This window comes from Genypterus blacodes, unplaced genomic scaffold (assembly GCF_046128005.1).
Source record: "Genypterus blacodes isolate CSIRO-AG114 ecotype Tasmania unplaced genomic scaffold, CSIRO-AGI_Gbla_v1 ptg000029l_1, whole genome shotgun sequence".
NCBI lineage: Eukaryota > Metazoa > Chordata > Actinopteri > Ophidiiformes > Ophidiidae > Genypterus > Genypterus blacodes.
The window spans coordinates 5,344,408-5,367,865 of NW_027466842.1; the positions used below are offsets into that span (position 1 = coordinate 5,344,408).

A 23,458-nucleotide genomic window follows, 5' to 3' on the forward strand; every position below is an offset into this window, starting at 1 on the left:
TGAAGGGGCTTTTCTGTGGTCCAGCCACCCCCTTGTGGATGGACGTCCAACCACGCAGTACAACACTGCTGCACCTGTATTCAATTTCCCTGTGTTCTTTGATTCCCTCTCTAGTTTCTCCTCAAGCTCCTATAGCCTGCATGTCTTCTGCGTATCCTATCTGATAGAACAAAGCTTGTAAAGTCCCAGTATCCTTCAAAATGTGAAGGAAGCTGCTGCCCTGGACAGCCTCTTCATGGAAGATTAAAAGAATCTCAAACAGAATAGTTAAGATCCCACGGCGCTCCAAAGGCAAAGAAAAGTACAGATTTCAGCACGATGCAACTCACTCGTATGGAATGAAGGCTTTCTCAGAGGAATGTGTGATTCCCCTAACTGACATTCATCCAAAAAGGCCCTGCAGCTATAGGAAAGACGGGTCAAACTAAAGGTGTGACTGAAAGGAAGGCCAGAGTGTTGTTTTGTTCCTCACATGTGTTTATTTAATCATGTAAGAAAATAAGACAAAGAAACGTTCCACTTCTCACGTTTTTGTTTCAATGGCACACAAGGTGAAGGTGTAAGATTTTTGGCAGGAAAAACAAGCAAAGAAAGATGAAAAACAGAAGCGAGAGTGCGTGAATTTTTCTGTTTCCATATAAAGTCAAGATTTTCGAACGAAGCATTCGGTGACACCATTAAATAGAGGGGGAAACTAGCATGACTGTTACAAAACTGAAACCTTCACTTTACCTTTCAAAAATATCGTAAGCATAGGCTCCATTTGCATAGCTTAAGTGTTCAATCAAAACTGCTTTTACACGAGCTACATTTCTCTATGAACTAAGTGTTGCTACCTTAAGATAAAATTAAGAGAAATCCTAAAAGCAATAAACGCACATTATGAGAAGCTGAGTGCAGGACATTGTGCCTTTAACCAAATATCAAATGAGAACATCATCGAAACATGAGTCATCCATTCCCACCATCATATCTTGGATTCCAGTAAGGCTTTCTTGTCACACAAAGACAGGAATTGACACAAAAAACACCAAACACTTGGTATTTAATGCGGAAACTTCATATTAAACAAATAAATGGTCAACCACTTGTGTGTGTTAAAGCCGCATTACTCTGTGGACGGGTCCATTCTGGTAGCATTGGCTTCATCAGTAGTCACTTCTTAAGGCTTAGAATGGGTTTCCCACGACGCTGCAAAGATGTGAACGCATCAAACTAAATAGATAAACAAGAGCAGAAACATCTACACAAACGAGGCGCGCCTACAGAAACGGTCTTAATACAGTTTGGCATTCAATAAAAATACGACTACGCTCTGATTTGTATCTCAGTTACATTCTCCCCACTTGTGATGGACCAAAGGAAGACTTGAAACAGCTGACCTTGTACTTTGTCTCTCTATATAAAACAAATGTCCTACGATAAAGGGTTTTTCCTCCCAAGGCTTTACGGAAATCAGGAGGGGGACAGATGGTGGGAGAGACAGCAGCTGCTCCTCTTCTGCTCCTGTCCCTCTACTCCTTTGGCCTTTATGGGGGGAAAAACTAATCTCTAGCGCCCTCACTAGACACAAAGAGGATATTACTCGAACCTGCGAGTAGCAACCCTTGACTCAACACCGCCCCAACAAAATCTGGATCCCACTCAGATCAAACGTGTGCGCCGCCGTAAAGCTGCATGTTCAAGTCTATAAGCTTCCTCCTATGCGTTCCATACATGATGAGACAGGAAAAAAAAGGGTTGGGGAACATTTCACAGGTGCAAAGAGACGTCTCCTGTGCTGGTGGTCCCCCCCTCCCATCCTCTGACTTAATGGCTTTAACCCTTAGTACCTCTTTTCCTATGACTCCCCTGAAATACATCGAAATGTGCTGGAATAACGGGGAAATTATTTGGTGTGTTTTACTCTCGAAAACACTTGAATCCAATGGCTTTTCTCTCCCCAAGGTTTGGCTCAGTCACTGCAAACACACACACACACACACACACACACACACACACACACACAATGTTTTTGCCCTAACATTGAGATCATAACTATTTTCTGGAAATTGTATTTTTGCATTGGTAATATTTTAAAAAACAAAAACAACCAACACTCACACACTCTCTCTCTGGTGTAAGTGTGTGATGTTATGCTATCGCCTGCACAGAACAAGCCAAACATCCCACAGCAGAGAGAAACGCCGAGGGCCACATGGAGGCTACCGAGGCAAAACAGGAAGGTGCTTTGCCCGCAAAGACTTGTGGAAGCAGAAGGTAAAGAAGGCGGGACTCCTTTAAGGTCAAAATCTAACTTTGTGATGAGTGTGACGGTGTGACGACAGTAACGGTGAGAGTTACCGATCTGGTTTTTTCGCTTTAGTTTCCGCTGGGGGAAGGATTTTCAAGCCGTATTTGGCACGACCAATCCGATGGGCTTGTTGCTTTTCTTCTCTGCGAAGGTAAAAACACAAGCCACTGTGCGAGCGGCGATGGGCGAGCCTGATAACTAAAAAACGGCATTTGTCGGCGAGGTGGGCGTTAACGCGAGGCTGTGGGATGTTTAGACTGCCCCCATGGCATAACGGCTGCTCCAAAAAAACAGAAGCAGGTGCACGCACTAGAAGCCAAACAGTCACTGGAATGCTTTCAGGATACAACGCTTGGAAATGGCTGTGTGGTCTAACGGAGTTACGTCACTGGACAAGCAAAAAGAGGAAACATCTGCCACTTTCATTCGTCCAATCTGTTCAGTCGATATCGCACACAAGGCCTGTTTTTTTCTTCTTCTCTTCTCCCCACCGACTGTTGTGCACTTGTGCGGTGAGACAAAGGGGATGGGGCGGGGGTGGGGAGGAGAAGGAGGGGGAATGGAGGGGTGGAGGGGGCAGGGGGGGGGGGGGTCAAAATAAGGCTGTGCTCGTTGTTACTCCCTCTTGTCGGCTGATTTCGTCTGCTCCCTTTGAATCATGCAGCGCCGCACGATGCTGTCGAAGCTCCCCAGGTAGAAGAGGGCGATGGTCCGAAACAGCCCCATGGTCACAATCTGTGCAGTGGAGAAATGAGGTTACCAAAAAAGAGAATGGAGCCCGCCTGGAAGTAGGCCAGTGTGACAATACAAAACAACACACACACATACACACACACACACAATGTGGGACTAAGCGTGAGGCCGTCCATACCTGCTGGAGACCTTCTGTGATGGAGGTGACGGGCGACATTCCGCATGTGAGAGCTGACAGCATGTAGCCGTCGGGGCCCACGGAGCTGTTAAAGTTCCCCTGCTGTAAGAGGAAAGCACACACATTTTAGATGAAATTACATATCTCGCTCACACACACACATTCAATTGAGCATGGAGACTTGGCCGAGTTCCTTACCACCGCATCCCGAACGAAGATCTTGGCCACTTGTTCTGGTTGACAAACTCCAGAGGTCTCGGAGATTAATCTGGTCTCTAGAGGCTGTGAGAGGGAAGAGCTCAATCAAACTAAAGAGGTGGAGAACGCAGAGGAATTCTCTTTGTTCTGGTTTCAGCTATTTTACCTTTGTCTTGTTTTCTTCAGCCAGTCCTGGGGTGTCGGTGTCGGGGGGATAGGCAACAGTCACATAGATGTTGTACGGCTTCATCTGGAGAAAAGGTATAGCAGTAAACACGGATTAGTGAAATGCTGTAGCTGGATATGTGTGTGTGTGTTTGGTGTGTGTGTGTGTTTGGTGCTTGCCTCCATCTGCAGCGACTCCGCCAAGCCGCGCAGGGCAAACTTGGACGGGGAGTAGGATGTGTAGCCAAACAGCCCGATCTGACCAGCTTGGGAGGATACAAACACGATGCGTCCCATCCTGCGCTCCTTCATGGTGGTGATGACGGCACGTGTGGGATAAACGCTGCCCAGGTAGTTCACTTCCATCTGTTTCTGTCGGGAGGCAACGGTTCACACACACTCATGCGTCAACTTCTCATAAAACTCATCAAGGGTCACACAGTCATACAAGTTCTGTCACAGCTTCCGTCTCTGTTTCAGCCACAGTCACCTACTTTGAAGCGCTCCACCTCCAATTCATCAAATTTTCCAGACACGGACGTTCCGGCGCAGTTCACCAGCATATCGACGGGCCCCAACTTCTCTTGAGCCTGCGTGACAGACAAAGACACTCTGATGACCTTCATTCAGCGCTGAATTAATAAAGGCAGCCGAGCTCTTCCACCGGTGTTACGTGGGTAACGTTACCTGTTTGATCACACTTTCCACTTGACTATAATCGCTGGAAACATCCACGGAAATGCAGAGCACCACCTGAGTGCACAAAATGAGACAATAGAAACCACATTTCAAAGAAAAGTTGTGCCCTATTTGAACAACAGTGTCTTCAAGTGATGTATTCTAATAAAATGCAAACAAAATACAATACCTGTTTGTCATTTATGGCAAATGTCTCCACTTCTTTCTTTGCTTGCAGCAATTTAGCCTAAAAAAAACAACAAGACAGTAAATACGCTGCACAAAGCTTTAAATAACTAATCTGGCATTAAATCTATGAAATCATCATTAGGGAACTTGATTATGCTGAATACTTCAATGTGTGCAACATTTAAAGTGCCATATGCTTCATCTTATAAATAACTACATGCATTTTGATGACAATTCCAACAAATAATTGGAGGAGAAGTACGTCACGGGATGAGCGTTCTGCCTGCAGCATCAGCAGCATGATTGCAGTATTTTTAAAAGACATTTCCACCACGCCTGGCTTTATATTTTTAGCAGCTACTGAATCTTTCTGCTGCATTTGAGTGTAGCAGTGAAAGGGTCACTGCAGCAGTCACACTGATGAGCTAAATGAAGGTTTCAATTTCATCCTGATCGGTCAACACTGACAATATGACCCTGACTTGTCTCATACAGTAACACAGGTCCAGACTTGGCTGTGCTGTGCTGGGTGGATGAGTGGTTGGATGTAAGCTTCCTCACCTCATCCCGAGCCACCAGAGTGATGAAGGCTCCTTGTCTGTAGCATTCTACTGCGATGCTTTTCCCAATCCCACTGGATCCTCCAGTCACCTGAAGTGGGAAAGAGTGACCCATCACTGACCAGAACAGAAACTTTTATACTAGATTGTCAATATACAACAACAAGCAAGCTCCCACTGTGTTATACTTTAGCGTTAACACATCTACAAAGACAAAAACAACTAGCTAAATTCAGATCAGCTATCACATTAATTCCAATGTCATGTGGGCGTGTCACGTCACGAGTGCAGCTGATTATGAATTCAACAACACAGAAAAAACAATATATGTATGGGTTTGTTTGGGTTTTTTTATACAACAGATTGCATTCTTATTAGTTAAATAATATGATGTAAGAAATTGGCTAAGCATTTCTAGCTATTGATCTAGCGAGCTGCAGAGCTAAATAGCAATATGGTCCACTTACCACGACGTGGGCCCCGTTAAGTTTCAGAGGCTTGGGACTAATGAGAGGCGATATCATGTACAACAGCAACACGAAGGCGACGACGAAGGCAGCGACCACCAGAAGCATGATGAATGGCAGAAGGAGCCACCAGGAATTGCTGAAGAGCCAATCTGTTATAGTGGAGCTCAAGCCTTCCTCAGAGGACATGGGTGAAACCTGACAGGCGTTAGCTGGCTGCTAACTAGCTGACTCGCTTCGGGGTCCGATAACGGAGGCAGGGAGACGGGAGGCGGATCAGAAAGGGGGGAGGCCAGACGGAGAGCTCAGAGGAGGAGGAGCTGCTTCAAAAGGTTTGGCAGCGAGTCAAAGAGGTGAAAAGTCCAGGACGAAGCGCAGCGTCGGACCCTGTGGCTTCGCAGCGCACTCAGCATCCACCAAAACAAATCGAACCGTGCACTTTGAACGTCTGCCTCGCTGCGGCGCCTGGGATGTGTAGTTCTCAAACCTAACGTAGCCTGAGGTTGCTGACGTAGATTTTGCGTATAATGGACCCCAAGTCCCACGATGCAACACTGCTTCCTCCTTTGTCGAATGCTACACACCCAACAAACCAGGTGTTTACTGTGGCGTATGACATATGACACTGGAGAGAAACTGCCACGGCCGTCAAAACCTTTATTTTAGATGGCACCGCGTTGTTTGCCAGCTATGCGTCGTTAGATTCTTTCAAAAACGTAACATTGTCTGTTGACGTAGAACTTTTATTTACATTGTGGAATCGAAAACCATAGAACCTGATGCAGTGGTAACCGCTTTCCAGAGAAAGGGCTCATCAGCTGGCTATATCTGAAGACATTTACATTAAAGTCCAATCCAATCCGAAAACACGGGAGAGACTGAACATACAAAGAGCAAAAGATTACAGCTGTATACAATCTAAGGAGTTTACATGAAAAGTGAAAGTATACATGTATTTATTAGTGTAGGCGACAAAGCACCCGTTATATGCAATATGACCAATTTAGAAGTAAACTACTGAAAAATAATCTTGCGGCTTCTCTAGAAGGCACATGGTGCACACTGCCACTCATGGCTACATATAGTTCATGCTAAAAGAAGTATTACTATGTTAAGAATACAAGATTATGATCAGTCCACCCGACCCATCAGTGTCCAACTTGAGTAACACAGTCTAGCTTCATCAATTGTTGTCATAATCATAATAAGGCTTCCTTTTTGCAAGTTGTGGGAGGGATAATCAGCAAAAGGTTGAGTGTAAATAATGGAAAGATGTACAATAGGTTTGCAGACAGCTAAATGAGCTGAGCCACAAATTCAGAGGAAAATAATGCTGGTCTGGCACCTTTGGTGGTCCATCCATCCTAATAGCCATGTCAAACTCAAATGACAGCAAACAAACACAGTTGTCATACGGAAGGAAACTGAATAAAAACAACCCAAGCCCATCGTAGCTCTTTTCCTGAGTATCTCTATCTCAGACCCTTGTCATGTCCACCTCACTGTCTGTGACAGACATTTCACCATAAAAACCAGGGCCACTGATGTTCCTGTTTCACTCTCTTAACACACAAATTCTATTTCCACAAAATGTTTACTACAAAATGCTTGTTATCATGATACAAAACAGGGAAGAAACAGTATATAGGGCATTCATTACTGTCTAGTGAGATGTATTCCGAGTGTGATGGGAATTAGGTAACAGACATGAGAGCCGGCCCTAACTTGAAATAAATACATCCATTTCAACATTACCTTAGTTTTAATCGTCTTATTTGCAATAATACTTAATATATATCTCTCATTAGAGTTCTGGCAAAATGTTCAGACAAGTTGCTCAACAATGCCTTTAGGATGTAATGGATACCCAGTAGAAATTAAAGAACACTCGTAAATTCCCGAATTGTATTGATTCTTCATCAGCTCAGTTGCAGGTGGGCAGTCTTAAGAACCCTTTGGACAGATGACGTCAAACAAAAAACTGCTTCCACCCCCTTTGAGCGGCCATCAGACTGGCAGAACAGAGCGAGTCCTCGGGCCCACTTATGATACTGAACACCATGAGGCCTGGTCAATGTTAGGGTAAGAGAGAGACAGAGGGGGGGAGGGGGGAGACAAGGAAAGTAAAGAGGGACAATCACAATTCCTCTGCTTTGGTTTGACTTGGCTCAAACATCCAACCTAGCCCTCTTGTCCAAAGTCATCTGTGAATTTTTTCAGTTTATCCAGATCCTGTTCATTAACTGTTGGCTTCGTGCTGGTCTGAGACCTCTCCATGTCCGACTGAAAAGAGTAGGAATTTAAGTTTAAGTGATATTCAAATGTGGACAAGATGTCTTCATTACCACAGTCAGAAGGCAGATGATGTATTTTTAATCTCTTACCATGCAAACCACAGGTTCCAACAACTTTTCCCCGGGGACTTCCATCCACGTCATTTCAATTGCATTGGGATCCCCAGGAGAGCAAGGAGTCAAAAGGTCATCCATGATGAGGTCGGGGTCGGTCCTTGATGCCCCTCGTACCTTATAAAACACAATTCAGTTCAAACACAAGGACCCGACACGTATAGGGAATTATGACGGATAATTCTAGAGCCGTACCCGTTTGAAGTGCGTGGCTGACTGGACCTTTCGGACGGGCTGCATTAGTGCGTCTCTGACTATGATGCTGATATCTGCGCCCGAGTATCCGTCCGTCCTCTTGCCCAGAGTGACAAAGTTTGATTCGCTGAGGTTGTTGGGCGTGGCGCCTAAGTGGAGCTTGAACATGAAGGTGCGAGCGTGTTCTTCAGGCAGGGGGATGTAGATCCTTTTCTCAAATCTGAGGGGCGTTAACATATGATTAATTATAATAAAAAAAAAGAGTACAAATGCAAATACATTTTTGAAATGATCAGTGGTTACCTTCTTCTGATGGCAGAGTCTAGGGTCCATGGGATGTTTGTTGCTCCAAGTACCAGCACTCCGTCATTGTCAGTCCCAACACCTGCAAGACACGACCATTAGGGGAAAAAAACCCACACAATGAACTCAATGACACTTTCACTGAGTTGTTGACACGTGTGGTAAGCGGCTCCACTATAGAAATGAGACTCTAGATGTTTCCATGTGAATAAAGAGCAAAGTGCTTGATATAGATATATCTGAATCAGAAAGGTTATTTGCAAAACAGTGCATTTGGTGTAGTTTGGGTTCATTTGTTACTGTGTTTTGAATGGTTATCCATTATAGAGACATCGACACCACAGGTTTCACTCCCAGGGTCTGTATTTGTCCCCAGTCCCAATGTAAATGATTTGCCAAAACACATCTGTTGTCTGTGTATTTTGTATAAACATTAGTCACTACTATCACATTACCTATTAATGTGAGAACCCCATTTTCTAGACAGCACTTCTGAGTTTAGAAGTTTTCATTTCACCAGGCAGCATTTCATCCATTAAGATCTCACTTGGATCTGAGTTAACGTGAATTCATCCTGCTTGTGTATGGAGCGTATTGTTTTCGGCTTATTTTGTTTCAGCGTTTTTTTTTTCTTTGTTTACTTATATCTGCTGTAAGTGACTCCATTATGTTTTAAATCTACACCAAGGTTAAAGACAAATAAGTGGATAGTGAGATGTTTTGAGAGAAAAAACAAGAGTGGATTGTGTGTCTGTCTCCACCTGCTGTCCAGATCAGGTGAGATGTTGTTTACCTCAATGCTTCAACAACCGGGTCGCAATAATTAACACAGTAAACATGGATTTGATGGTTTACGCACCCAAACTATCTTGTAAGCGACAAGCTTGATTTTAATTTTCAATACAAATTAGTCTATTCAATGGACTGAGATCAGATTTGAAGATATGCATTCATGCTAAATTGTTAAAATAAAATGTGTTAACCGGTAGATGGGACCGAGATGTGATATTTCATTTATTTCTTCTTAATATTCAGTTTCGGCTGCTCAGACTCACCCTGCATCTGCACCAGGAATTCAGTTTTGATACGACGGGCAGCTTCACTCTCATTCTCACTTCTAGAGCCACACAGGGAGTCAATCTCATCGATGAAGATGATTGAAGGCTTGTTCTCTCGGGCAAGGGTAAATAGATTCTTCACCAACCTGCGAAGCAGAAAGGACTTTTAGATAGCAATCAAACACAAGTGCATTGTGGTCATTGTCATTATTATGTATGTAATCTACATCCCTGTGTTTTATTGATAACTTACTTTTCACTTTCACCCAGCCATTTGGAGACCAGGTCAGACGAGGAGATGGAGAAGAAGGTTGAGTTGTTTGCTTCTGTGGCAACAGCTTTAGCCAAATAGGACTTTCCTGTACCTGGAGGTCCGAAGAGCAAGATCCCTCTCCATGGAGTTCTCTTTCCTGTAGGTTAAGGGAAAGATACATTTTTATTGACATGACTGGTCACCGAACATCAACCAATTGATGATGTAATGACAGATGTTTACTTCTAACATTCAACTGTGAACTCGTGAGCTGACGTTCCCATGTAGGGCAGTGAGATTTGACGTGCCTGTGAAAAGATGAGGGAACTTGATGGGGAGAATAACTGCTTCTTTCAGTGCTTCTTTGGCTCCTTCTAAACCAGCGACATCATTCCATTTTATGTTTGGTTTCTCCATAACAATTGCACCTGGAAAAATAACAGCATCACAGGAATATGGTCACTGAAGGATAAATGAGCTGAAATGTTATTTAAACAATATAAAGGCAGTGGCATTCATATTCAGCCATAAGAAATAATGCAAACCTGAGAGCTGATTTTGGAACTTCTTTTTTTCTGGATCGTCACCTTCATCACTTTCATTCCTGGACACAAAAACACCAAACAGTTATATAAAAGGCAAATATCATAAACATGGACCCATCACATTTCTCACAGGGTCTAAATGTCAGCTGACTGAACCCACTGGCCCTCAACGTGAACACACCCTTTGTCGTCAGATTGCGCTTCTTTGACAGGTTTAGCAGGAGGAGCCTTCTCTTTTTTCTTCAGATACTCCTTCAACTTCTCCGCTCTGTCCAAGTATTCGGCGCATTTTCCTCGTATGCTCTGTTTGGCTTTCTCACCGTGGGCCTCATCTGTCAGGAATGATCACAAAGAGGCGAGACTTACACAACTTAATAAACACCTTTTGGCTGGTGTATTTACTCGGTGACAGCGCTGGTATAAAATAGCGCCGACATGAAACGGGTGCTTTTACCAAATGTTTACAATTATCATCACAAACCAGCTTGCATGTTATTTTGAGACATGAAGCCGCTTTGTTTGGACCCAGAACCGAACACGGCAATGTCAGTGAAGGGCAGGATGACATGATTACAAGACTGTGGAGACAATAAGCTTAACGGCAGCATACTTTCAATGATGTCTTACATTTTACCACATGGAGAAAGTACTGAACAGCATGCTGGTACAGTCGAAGAGCCTCCTCATAGTTCTGAGCTTTGTCCTCCTGAGCTGCCTTGCTGGCAAGATCAATGGCTTTCTAAAAGGACAGAGAGATAACTGTTAGGAGTTTAACGACATGTATGTACCAAGTGAATATAACAGGACCAGTGAATGTATGTACCAAGATCAAGACAGGAATGGACAGCTGTGTGTGTTTACTCTCACTGACTCTTAGCTGTGCCAGTGCCACAACACACATCGGCCACCTAACGAGGTCAATGCTATAACTAAGAGGTGGGAAATATTTAAACGGTTATGTCATAGAAGGAAACCTTGCTTTTGACATTTTACTTCGACCAAAGATCTCGATTTTATAGTCACACCAGCGTGATGGGGACAAAACATGGAGGATCGACTGAACGTTAAAGTGAAAATACGCAGTTTTCACTTTTCGTTTCACTTCAGATTGGACTGAACAGGGTGTAAATAAAAAAAAAACGCAATCTGTTCCGCAAAAATGTATAAATTTCATCCGGTAGCGGTCTGGCGACGTTAATGGTATGATTAGCTTGTCTGTTAGCCAAGCGGAGTTCGACAAATGTTATATCAATCGCAGAAATTATCTTTCAAACCAGGCGCAACATAACATATAACGTCATTTAACGCAATAAAACATCACATTGGAGTGACATAACGTGAAGACGGGCTGGTCAGTTTCTGGCCGAAACTAAGCGCTTAGCCAACGAAGCTAGCGTTACTTAGCCGCTAACGTTCGTTTACATCGTGGGAAACATGAATAGCAAACACAATAGAACAAAAGCTGGCAACATTTTAAGGCAACAACACGAAGGATGTGTTTAACTGTATTCCTCGGCGGGAATAACGTAGTTAAGTTCACTGTTTTGGCGTGTTTACTGTAGCGAGCGCTGGGTTTGCTCCCCAACTTACCTGCAAATTATTGTTGGCAGCCATACGGGCTGGTTACTTGTCCAGTTATCGAAACGAATATAACCCGTAGCGAGTGACGGTGTCCTAACACGATACTTTCGGCATTAACCCAATAAGGAGGGCGTTAACTCGACTATTTGGATTTTTTTATACGCTTGTTTTCTTTCTTCGGACCGTCGCGGAGTTGGATCGAGGAGGAAACTTCCGCATTGAGAACTCGATACTCTCGTGCATGACATGTCATGACGTCATGACGCAGGCTGGGTTGGTCCAGAGTGCACGAGCTCGAAGAACATGCAAAACGGCTTGCTGTCTTGAAATCATTTGCATTATAAAGCGTTAAAGCCAAAATGGAAATGAATCAAGACTAAATCTGTGACTTTGAAATAACTGTTCCTTAGGGTTTTCTATCTGCATTGTGTTGTTACTGTGTGTCTTATGCAGGCCTGGAGTGTGCCACTACAATGCCTTCTTTCAGTGATCAAAATAACCCACACAAGTCCATACAAATGTAAAATAAACTGAACGCAAAATAGCAAATCGATTATTAGGGAAATCGTACGCATTACTTTGATCATAATTTCAAGAAAGAATGGTGATGGAATTATCATTTGGCACCTTTGAAGACTCTCTTACCATTTAAAAAGAGTATTTAAATGTGCACTTCATTAATCACTTGTAAATTGTTTTTATATGGATTTGTTGGTGATAATGATTATTACAACCAACCACAGAAACGTGCTCCTCCTACAACCTTAGAAAACACTGGTCAATGGCTGAAAAAGTATGATTATTATAGTGGCACACTCCAGACTACATAAGGTGTTATAGTGTAGTTAGGGTACTACAGGTACACAATACTGTACATTAGCCTACTATGTTACTTGAGGGAATGCCTTTTAACTTACTCACTTAGGGGATCTAACATAAAGCATCTTATCTGGAATTAAAAGCCATTTTATCTCTAGGTAGTAAGACATGATTCAAATATTAACATTAATATCACATTTATAAAACAAATGTTATGTATTTAGTTTATGTAGCAACCTCTTGATTCACTTGGAACTCCTGCAGCTCTTCCACTCGGTCCAGGTATTGTTTACATTTATCTCGGATCTTCTGGTTGCCATCTTTACCCTGGGGTTCACCTAATGAAGTGAAAACATTTCCATTATAGTATCATGTAATGGTAAGATATAGTTTTCTTATCTTTTCTCTCTACCTTATTTTTTTCTTATTTGTCTTAAATTGTACTGTAAATGGAGAGGACATGAGTGTGCGCACGTTAATACAGCAAGTTTCCAACTGGAAACATTTAATTAATTTACATACAATTAGCCGTATTGTATTTTAATTGCATGACTAAATTACTATGAATGATGTCATAGTTGACATCATTGTGACATCACGAATGATGTCACAATGATGTCATTCTTCTCCTTTATCATTACTTTATTGTAGTGGGAGACATGAATGGAATCATGAATGATGTCACAGAATGACAACACAAAACAAACATAACACGCTTTCCAATTGTAATATAAGACACATTTTTCGATCATTAGATGAATTTTTAGATGCATTTTGTCTACAGCCATGGCGACGCACGTTTTAAGATGTGCAGAAAATACTTGACAGCATGCTGGTAGGAACGGATGGCCTCGTCATAGTTCCCAGCCTCGTCCTCCTGTGAGGCCTTCTGTGCTACGACTATAGCTTTCTGAAACAACAGGGAAATGAAAGTTCAGACATGTCACCATAACTATTCTGGTTCTGTGCAGAAACTAAACACACACACACACACACACGCACACACACACACACACACAGGTGCACAACACACCAGCCGAATTTTCCATTTCCTGCATCAGTCCACTTAAGAGTCCTATTCTTTGACAGTTTTAATAACTCAGTCTGATCAGTATACCAGTATTGCTGTAGCTACTGAAATCAACTCAAACCATGAGCCCACTATACATTCTGCTGGTTTAAACTGCTGGTCTATAACAGCATCACCTGGAATTTTATCAGACATTAAGTCATTAGGAACAAAATCAAACTTGCTTGAGATTTGCTAGAATATTTTGCTGCCTGATGATAAATAACAAATGCCAGTCACAATTTGCAGGCTGGCCACAGGCTAACTTGTCATGGGCCATTGTTATTGACGCTCTATAGGCGACAACATTATTATTATTAGAACACTTATTAACACTGATTAAAGGATTTAATTCAGATTTAGCAGTGACTGAATCGTATTTCACAGACTGCCACTGAGCCCGTGGACCCGATGAGGCACTTGCACTATTTATACGATGAAGGAGGCAGGAGACAGTGCAGCATAACTTTTACACTTTAAAACACAACAAAGCGCCGTGACGTGTATTCCCAGACAAAGTATAACCCAACCAACTCCCAGAATGAATCCGTCCAACTGCGCACAGCGATAATGAGTAGAATACGCTCTATAAACACAACACAACAACGAGTTCGGTCTTCCAAAGTCCCAGAATAATCAGCGGTAAGGAAACACAGCTGTATATCCTACCTGGAGGGTTGTTGGCTCCATGTGGAGACCCGTGGACAGTAAAACTCACAACAAACTCGATGGGATCCTTACTAGATCCCGTTTCGTTTTACCAGTTTATTGCTGCACAACAAGTTCCTGTTCGATTGTCACTCCCTCAGCGGTGACACAGTCTAAGGAATGATAACAATGCTGGAGCGCACAAACCCTCCTGCCTGTGAGTCAGCATCTCCAGTAGTTGTCGCGCAAGGTGCAAAGACAACAAACACAAGCGTCTAAGAGGGATAAATATAATCCATTAGCACCTAAAAGTGAAATGTCCAAATAAATAGTCCGAGACGTTCAAACCCCCTTTTATTGTGATTCTTTAACGACTAAATGCTTGAAAGAAGAGCGAAAACCTGTCTATCTGTGTGTAACTCAGTATGGTGGTTCTTGTTTCAAACACCATGACGTCAACATAAGACACTTCAGCGAAACTTCAGGTGGGACTAAAATGGCTGTGTTGCGATTACTGTTTAATCCACTAGACGGCGCCATTACGCCATTGGAAAAGTACCAATTTCCTAGGGCAGATTATTTTACTGTTTTTCATTCATATATGAATCAACAACAATCATTTTCTTACAATAAGTATAGCGTATGTGTAAAGTAAATTATATGTCAATTCACAAAAATGACGCGCTGTATTATACTTGAGAAGCAGTAACAATATCAGATTGCCTCAGTGAAGGGTGATCAAGTTGACGATAAATCTTTATATTACATTAACTGTGATTAAAATTCACTTTCAGACAATAATTCCCAGTTTATAACACACGTAGAAAAGGCGAGCCGCTTGATTGAACTGTGTAAACAGAGACCTTTGCCCCCACTCACCGGATTACTTGTTGGTGTGTGGAGCTCAGACCGTCGACACACTGACACCTGATAGCCTCGACGGAGAGGCGCGCTGTTTGGGTGGTGGTGGTGGTGTTGGTCGTGGGGGGTGACAGGAAGCTGCTTTTTATTCGTTTGGAAACATGCTACCGAATCAGATCTCGCCATTATCCGCGGAGCTTCAAGTTTTGTTTTCCATTAGCGGCGGGTTGGAACGAGCCTCATGCGTAAATGCGCGCAGTGCGTTGGTGGACATGTATAGATGACAAGACCTGCACGCTGCGGTCTGCTCCTCTCAGCATCTACCGGGGACCTCGAACGTGGATCATGGCTGGAGGGATGCGAGGAGCTCACCTTCTCGCTTTTATCGTTACCTTTTCGGTCACGCTTTTCCGGGTTGCAAATGGACAAGATACTTTTTACGACTCGACGGGGTTTAATTTGAGTCCCCCGTATTTCAACCTCGCCGAGGGGTCACGGATCTCCGCCACCGCAACGTGCGGACAGGATGAGTTAGGAAGTCCGAGATATGATTTATATTGTAAGCTTGTTGGAGGGCCGAACACCGGACCTCCTATTCAAAACATACAGGTAAGGAAAAAGGTTTAGTAAAACATTTCTTTCGTATGTAAAAGGAATCAGATCATGTATACAATTCTTAAATATGTAGTCTGATACGAACATGAAACGTGCTTTTTATTATATTAAATTTATGAAGATGTTTCCCTCTAAATGTTATTTTCTGTGTCTGTGCCAAAGCTACTAAATGATTCATTAGAGACCCCCGGGGGAACACTGACATTTCTGCCTGCACCGACCAACTTGTACAACTGCCAGAAATAGTTGAACACCATTGTACTGTATTTGAGTCCCTACTTTTCTAAAGGAAACGCACTTTGAGCAGTGTACTTGCACCCTCGGGACTCATTTTGAAGGGTCCTTACTCCCTCAGCAGCCATGTCTATATTGTACTGAAACAATGCTTTCTTCCTCAACTTGCATTACATTTAATCATTACATTCAATTAAAGATATTTGCTTTACTTGTTCCAATAATTTGCGTCCTTTATAGCTACATGCCAACTGCGCCTGTTGAATGAAACTCTTAAGCTTGCAGTGATTATGTATGTGTATGTTTTTCTGGATACCAACAATCTGGCACTGTTTAGGGGCAGTTCTGTGACTTCTGCAGTTCCAGTGACCCAAGCAAAGCCCACCCAGTGAGCAACGCCATCGATGGGACCGAGCGGTGGTGGCAGAGCCCTCCTCTCTCCAAGGGACAGGTCTACAACCAGGTGAACGTTACCCTGGACCTTGGGCAGGTGAGCTTAACCATACTAAAGCACTACAGCTGTGCACAGCAGTTTTACCTGCCGCTACGTGTAAGTGTGTGTGTGTGATGATTGCTATGCGGGGAAAGTAAAACATACCACCTGGAAATTACAGTGGGGCTTTAAGGGAAATGTGTTCTGTTGTGGCGCCTGGTCTGCTGCTGGGATGTGTTTCTGTATGTCATTAGTTTAAAGTGTCAGAACACTTCCCGTGGAATAAGAGTTATTTTATGTCCTGTGCTGCTGTTTGGTATTGAATTTTGACCTGCTCATTGATTCGTCATATACTTGGAAGATGTTGACTTGCCTCATGGTATGTTATTGACATTTATATGAAAGGTTCTATGTGATTATATCTCAGGTTTGAGCTTCATCATCTCTGCCAGCTGTGGTCATGTGAATAATGCACTGCAGTAGCTGCTTGCCAGGAATCACATTCACGCCCCTCTGACTGACAAATATGCGCCTATCACGACCTGTCTGTTTGGCAGCAGTTTGGCTCATGGCCCATGAAATTGCACCTCATGCTTAATTATCCACTGTAGGGAAAGGAATTCTGTATTGGGATTAGGGATGTAGAATCTGGTTTGCAGAGTGCAGATAGAGGTCTAGATCTCTTTGGTGAGGAAGGCTTTTGTCATATTTTGGACCATCTTCAACAAGGGAGCAACAAAAGAGCACAAAACTCCACAAGTGTTGCATCTTTAGCCTCCAGTGGGCACTTTGTCAAACAATGGTTGTTGGCTTTTCTCTGTTAGACAGACTGAGCTGAGCAAAGCTCCTACTCGGCTAAATATAGGCAACATGCTTACGAGAGGATAGACACATGCGTGGCCTTTCTGGATGTCTCGCTTTAATTCGTGGTAATACTTGGTTTATTCGGGCCAGGGGAAAGCTGCATTATTGCATTATGGAGTGCTATAAAGAGCATGGTACTGTTTGGATCAACCAACAACACAACATCCCACCCTGCCCACTTACAACACAAACCTCACAAACACACACCCACCCACACACAAACACCTGTCACAGATTTTTCTCACAATGGCATCTGATGCAACCAGTAAGACTATAAACAATGTTCACCTGCCACCCTGAACTTTAGGCCACAGTGTTGTTTTTAGTACTCAGATCTTTGAGCATGCCAGACCACCATACTTGTGTTTGTGCAAGGAGCAATAAAATTCATACTGTGAGAAGAATCCAGATATGTGGGGGCATGCACGTTCACATATTTGTAATTGTACTAATTAGATCTTTATGAGTTGGCAGCACTGTTGAATCAAACGTGCCGATTCAGCATTCGCCACTGTTGCCAAATGCCAATTACTTTTGGAGGCATTCCTCTAAATGACACGCATAGAGAAAAACATGCAGCTAAAATATGACTTACTTATAGATGACCCCTACGATCAGCTGCATAAGATTAAGATTCATTTGTGATTGATAATATTTTTCCATTCAGGCTTATTGAGTGTTTTGCTTGCTTGTCAGAATGCTTTATTGTTCTCCTCTATCCTGTAAATACAAGCTTGTGCATTTCAACTTTCAAGCTGTTCAAATCAAAGATAACGTGACGAAGGAAACATGTGGGTTGGATCCAGCTGAATGGACCCTGTGGCTTCTTTTAAGGCCGACACAGGTGCCTTTTCTGCTCTTATCTACGCAGCTTTGATCTATTAGATAATGGCACAACTGACGTTTATGTTGAAATTTCACAAGTCAAAGAGAGAGGCTCGTTGGATGGAGACGATCCCGCCGATGCTGTGAGGAAGATCAGCAGATTCAGATTACAATGAATATGGCAGAAAATGTAATCTTGAGCATTCAGTCTTTGTTATGGAAACTCTCAGAATTGCCTCCAGCTCCAATACCTGTGTCTTACTGCCTGTTGTTGTGAGGGCTTATTGTTTGACCTCTGACCCCTGACCTATCCCACCCACTGTCAGGCACCTAATCGGTCTTCATTTGGATCCTTACATATTTCATGGCTCGTTTATAATCCTTCTGCAATTCTTCTGTAAAAGGATACTTTGTAAAATATTTGAATTGATTAAATGTGTATCCTGACACACTCCACACACACTTTATCTCCCTTACATATGCTTCCTTGCAGCATATACTTTGGCTTTACATTGAGCTTGGTGTGCTCATATATCAAGACTAAGGAACCACAGCTCCTTTCCAAGTTCAACACATTTAAAAGTCTATAACACATCTGCCCCGTTCCCCCAAAACGTTGTCTCCTTTTCCAAGAACATTTGCTCTTTACGAAGTATTTACAGGGTGCAGTAGTCAAGCCATTGTTCTAGTAAACATTTACACCACCTATCACACTGTCAGTCACTCCTTTTTGTTCTGGGGAATGTATTTTAGGAGCCCTGACCACATGTGCTTATCTGCCTGAGTGATACCGGAGTAGACCATGTGAGGCAAACATACCAGGGCTTCCTCTGTCTGTCTCTCTCTGTCTTTCTCTCTCTCTCTCTCTCTTGATCGCTCATCTGATGAGACCGAGCTGCTGCTTCTCAAATTCTGATGCATCGCTGCGCTGAAATGCAAAGGACTGGTTTCATTTTGTCTTCTTTTCTATGGTTGGTGTGTTTCCATCAGGTTTGGTTGATAGGAGGCCTTTGTGCTGTTGCAATAAATGTTTGGAGGTTGTGTTTGCAGTGATTTATAGCTGGATATTTGCACTGTGGGGCAAGCAGTTGCTTTCCACCTGATAACGAGATCTGTGACACCTCTGGGCTATAAATTAGGGAGGGGATGGGAATGATTCTGGTTCAGGTTAGTGTGATGTGTGTGATGTCTTGGCTCTGCTTGTGGTTTAGCAATCTTCAACAGAAAATACTCCCAAGAGCTCAATTTTAGAAAAATTCCCCAGGAACTTAATCCGCCCTCTCGGGGGTCCACCTCCCACCGACGTCGGTTTGAACGTTTTATTTGCAGCCGTCGCCCCCTTTTGTGTTGGAATCCTTCTAGGCTGTATTGTGTGACATCCTTTCTACGCTCTCAGTTACGCACAAAGGTTTGGCTCTTTTTTAAACCTCACTGAACGTGACCTGGCCTCCTCTTTTCACTGGTTAAATAGTCAGAAATGAGAAGTGGTGGTGAGAAAGCGCTTAACTAGCACGCACAGACATAACAATGCACACACACACACACACACACACACACACACACACACACACACACACAAGATAAACAATTCCACTTTACCCTGACACCAGCCGTCCTACTGAACAGAAGTGTGACCGCCAACTTCAGAAGTGCATTTGTCTTCTGTGAGCGGACATCACAAAGCATAACAAAGCATCACTGCTACATGAACACCTCCTATCTGATCACTCAAACAGTGTTTTATCAGATTTGGATTTCAAACTTTGCTGGTTGCTGTTAGAGTCACTACCTTTGCGATATCAACGAATCCAACTCAAAGTTGTGCTCGCTCTCAAAAAGTCAAAGGTCACACAGGGGACCCCAAAAATTGCGGAAATTATGGAAAACCAACCAAACTTGGAATTTAGGTGCCAAACTTGTTGTATAAGTAATTAATTTATTCCAAGTAAAGTAAGTAGTAACGCAAACTGAGGTAATTATTCACATTATTTACAAAATGTAGCCTACAGCTGACTATGGTCATGTGCTTGACAACATTGGCCCGCACAGTGCAGCTGGTATTGTCAAACTCTAACCCCAGGAGATAAAACTGTCTGTCGGATTCATCCCGACTGCTGTGGTGACGATAGAAGTGATGTAAGTGTCTGTCTTTAGCCGGGCTGCCTCAGGCGCCGCGCCAAGCCTGCAGATATTTACTACTCTGCTAACAGCCACCTCGTGCAACTTAGCAGGGGCAGTCTGGCTTGTAGAGTGGATCATGGGTCACTGTTGGACTTCAGTTCTCCCTTTCAGTGTGGAAAAGGTTGGAGGGATAACATGGCATCTGTTCAGTTTGCAGGACTTTGACATTAATTCATGCTCATCAGTGGTTTTCGAAGGTCTATTCAATGAATTAGATTGCTGCCTGCTTACGGATATCTAAGGTCACATCCGTAAACACACAACTTCATATGAACTGTGACAGTAATAATACATTGGTATTTGTTTGCTTCATTTCTGTTTTCATGGCATAGTTTCTTTTTAATATCCACCAGTAGTTTGACTTAGAAGAACACAAACATCATAGAGACTCGTGTCCTGACTCCCACAGGTGGCAAAAAGGAAATTTCTAGAATCATCTCGTGTACCACTACTGGGCGCTTCATGTACCATAGGTGGTACTTGTACCTCAGTTTGTTACCCATTGCTCTAACCATGTCTCTGACCAGAGATTCACATATTATGATATTCCAATACCTCAGTACATCTAAACACTCTTGATTATTGTTCGCATTTTAACTTTTAACAGTTTAATATTGCATGTATAGGCAAACAAGCGGTAAAAGTGCTCCAGCACCTTTTGAGTCACAGCTGCACCTCCTAGAGTAAGAAGGTTGCTGACATGCAGAAACTTGCACATGTGTTCACCTACACGTCTCTTGGAACGTTTTAGTCGGCTGCACACACGTTTTTGCAGCAGGATCACTAACTCTGTTGACAGGGGCTTATTTGCCCATGGAAACAGAAGGAAATAACCCTGTAAACACACCGACTGCATCGCCACCTGTTGCATGCAGACAAACAGTTGTACATTGCATTGTTTCAGGCTGCGGCTGCTCCACCCCGCTGGGCAGCAGGGTCCCTCTTCTGACAGGGCTGATCTGCTCTGACAGAAGATGATGGTGATGATGCCTCCTCTCCTTTGTGTTGCATTCTTCTTGACTGTACTTGTTGAAAATCCTGCTTGCTTACAGCTTCTGGCTATGTAACTTCATGATTTAAGATGAGATATTACATATTACACATGAAGTTGTCCATGTCTACAGGTATTTCAACTTATACTACACTTATACTGCGTCAGATATTAGGGCAACACAATGATCAGTGAGTTGCACATTGAGAATCACTTTTTACATGGTTTTGTTGGCTGAAACTCGGCATGTGTGAAGTACGGGCAGGAATTCTTGTCACCTAAGATCAGACATTCATTACACTTGAGTACACACACACACACACACACACACACCTGTCCTGTCAAAAGTCAACAAATCTAAGCGATGTTATGAGATTGTGTTTCTGCATAGGCGTGTCAGTAGGCACAAGTGTGCAGAGGAAGGGAGAATGTTAAGATGTGGTTAAAATGGTGTTGGGTCATCAGGGAGGTTTGTGATAATGGGAGGTTAACAGAAGAGATTGGATTACTTCACAACTTGTATGTGTAGCACATTCGCCGGGGTCAAGGACTGGAATTTGTGATGGACGCAGTAGGCAGAGAGCTTAGGTGTCAAACGCTCCATACCTGTCACAGCTCAACCCTGAACTTTTTTAACCCTGATCCACACCCTCCTACGCTGACCATGCTGGCATAACACTCCTTTTCAAAGCCAGAGGGTGCAGATGCAGGGAGGGGCTGAGGATGTGCGCTGCTCAAGCCTCTATCCAAGTATTTTTTGCCACAAGCCTGTCAATCTGTTTCTTGTCTTTGTACACCACTGGAATTTTGCGCACATATACTTAGCATGCCATCACCATAATTCATGCTCCATCCAAACAATACGTAGGTGCTGGATATATTTCAGGAGTGTGTTTAGACTGGCAGGACTCAGGTTGAGAGACAGGCCTGAACTGAAGCACAGCCATGCTGGGACAGGCCCTTTTTTCCAGGCTCATTCTGTCTTTTCGTTTTGTTGCTGGCTTTGCTTCTGGAGGATTCTTTTGTACAATTACTAAATGTCAAAAAATGGTATATATTATTGCTGTGTTAATGTGCGAGGACCATGCTGAAGTGCTGTCATTAAAGAAGAGGCAATCACTTGGATAATTCCGCTTGATCCTACAGCTGCCTTGTGGGATCTTAAGGAAGTCGGTGGCTCAAAAGCAACAGGGTTCTTTGTTGATGTGGTATGTTTGGTGTGTGCTGACAAGTCTATATTGTATATTTAACACCGGGTTCCACACAGGAGGCTATGCGCTATTTCAATGCCATTTCAAGTGTGACCAAACCCTGCACACTTCCTGCCCCGCGTGATGTTTACAGATACCATCAAGGATGAAGACGCGATACATAGACTGTTTATTAACAAATATGATATGTTACAGTGTGTTGTTTCTGCACACAGAGAGGGGCAGAATGTGACGCTATGTTTGGAATCCGAGAAGGGTCCACATGCCAGTCGGCACGTCTCTGGCCAGCCCCTTAGCCCCTCTTAACCCCCCCAGCCTTTCCCTTTAATGTCACCGTCGCTCGTGTGAACTAAGCTTCCTCCGGCTGCACAGCAGAGGCCGAATATTGACAGTTGAGCTCGTCTGCGAAAGCTTTTGCTTCTGTTTTTAGCAGCATGACGACACACATCTTGTTTGCGTTCATCCTGTTGCATGCGGACGGAAGCGTTCTCTGATTAGTTTGAGGACGCGCCCTTTTCAAAGATGAGGTTAGAATGTGTTTAAACTGTTTGATGTTTCATTTATGTACCCAAAGATTTGAAAATAGCCCTTAAACTATAATCTAATTGTCCCATTCCTGATCTTTAGGGTAATGATTATGTTGTTTGCTTACAATTGCGGGTTGTTGACAGCTTTCAGAGAACAAGGTCAGACGCTTCCCCAACTGCCCTCTGAACTCTCCCACAATCCATCAACCTAAGAGCTACTTGAACTAGAGGCCATTATTTCTCAAGGTTTTGGGTGAAGGGGGGCTAATTTGCTTTGATACTGCGCTTTGAGTGATGGTAGCAGAGCTGCCTGGTTCACGCAAGGAAAAGCAGAAGTCTGAATGTTCCAAATGCCTGCTGGGGCTTTTTTCATTAAGACGCTGAGGGATGCTGGACGAGTGTGGACCTGCCTCTTT

The 23,458-nt window shown here is 43.3% G+C and overlaps 3 protein-coding genes across 4 annotated transcripts in view; 1 reads left to right on the forward strand and 2 right to left on the reverse strand.

The window, feature by feature from the left end:
- Positions 1 to 581: 581 nt before the first annotated feature.
- On the reverse strand, positions 582 to 5,875 carry kdsr (3-ketodihydrosphingosine reductase). Its single transcript, XM_076144978.1, has 10 exons — positions 5,422 to 5,875; positions 4,956 to 5,045; positions 4,396 to 4,452; positions 4,215 to 4,280; positions 4,022 to 4,117; positions 3,708 to 3,899; positions 3,529 to 3,612; positions 3,363 to 3,446; positions 3,165 to 3,266; positions 582 to 3,028 (listed from the first exon to the last, which is right to left on the reverse strand). Exons 1-10 carry the CDS (start codon positions 5,608 to 5,610, stop codon positions 2,909 to 2,911), a joined length of 1,080 nt encoding a protein of 359 aa, XP_076001093.1. The 5' UTR covers positions 5,611 to 5,875; the 3' UTR covers positions 582 to 2,908.
- Positions 5,876 to 6,653: 778 nt separating this feature from the next.
- On the reverse strand, positions 6,654 to 14,442 carry vps4b (vacuolar protein sorting 4 homolog B). 2 transcript variants are annotated; one of them, XM_076145045.1, is made up of 13 exons: positions 14,322 to 14,442; positions 13,382 to 13,493; positions 12,821 to 12,921; positions 10,811 to 10,922; positions 10,365 to 10,515; positions 10,184 to 10,242; positions 9,947 to 10,066; positions 9,639 to 9,795; positions 9,383 to 9,531; positions 8,328 to 8,409; positions 8,025 to 8,244; positions 7,806 to 7,946; positions 6,654 to 7,704 (listed from the first exon to the last, which is right to left on the reverse strand). In XM_076145045.1, exons 1-13 carry the CDS (start codon positions 14,340 to 14,342, stop codon positions 7,603 to 7,605), a joined length of 1,527 nt encoding a protein of 508 aa, XP_076001160.1. In that variant the 5' UTR covers positions 14,343 to 14,442; the 3' UTR covers positions 6,654 to 7,602. The 2 variants fall into 2 exon arrangements, with proteins under 2 accessions (XP_076001160.1, XP_076001161.1); XM_076145046.1 differs by lacking the exons at positions 12,821 to 12,921; positions 13,382 to 13,493; positions 14,322 to 14,442 and adding an exon at positions 11,774 to 12,007.
- A 763-nt stretch (positions 14,443 to 15,205) lies between these two features.
- Positions 15,206 to 23,458, forward strand: part of LOC142994289 (laminin subunit alpha-3-like) — a 41,911-nt gene continuing 33,658 nt past the window's right edge. Inside the window, exons 1-2 of the mRNA XM_076145047.1 lie at positions 15,206 to 15,770; positions 16,348 to 16,500. Of these exons, the coding sequence (XP_076001162.1) occupies positions 15,411 to 15,770; positions 16,348 to 16,500 (513 nt within the window). The 5' untranslated portion in view covers positions 15,206 to 15,410. The remainder of the gene's footprint in view (positions 15,771 to 16,347; positions 16,501 to 23,458) is intronic.

Coding starts and splice junctions, on each gene's coding strand:
- kdsr (XM_076144978.1), bottom strand. CDS start 5,610: ATGTCCTCTGAGGAAGGCTTGAGCTCCACTATAACAGATTGGCTCTTC. Junction 4,453..4,955: donor CTCTGGTGGCTCGGGATGAG/GTGAGGAAGCTT, acceptor TGTTTTTTTTAG/GCTAAATTGCTGCAAGCAAA. Junction 3,900..4,021: donor TGGAGGTGGAGCGCTTCAAA/GTAGGTGACTGT, acceptor GCCTCCCGACAG/AAACAGATGGAAGTGAACTA.
- vps4b (XM_076145045.1), bottom strand. CDS start 14,342: ATGGAGCCAACAACCCTCCAG. Junction 10,516..10,810: donor CTTTCTCCATGTGGTAAAAT/GTAAGACATCAT, acceptor CATTCCTGACAG/ATGAGGCCCACGGTGAGAAA. Junction 10,067..10,183: donor GTTCCAAAATCAGCTCTCAG/GTTTGCATTATT, acceptor TTATTTTTCCAG/GTGCAATTGTTATGGAGAAA.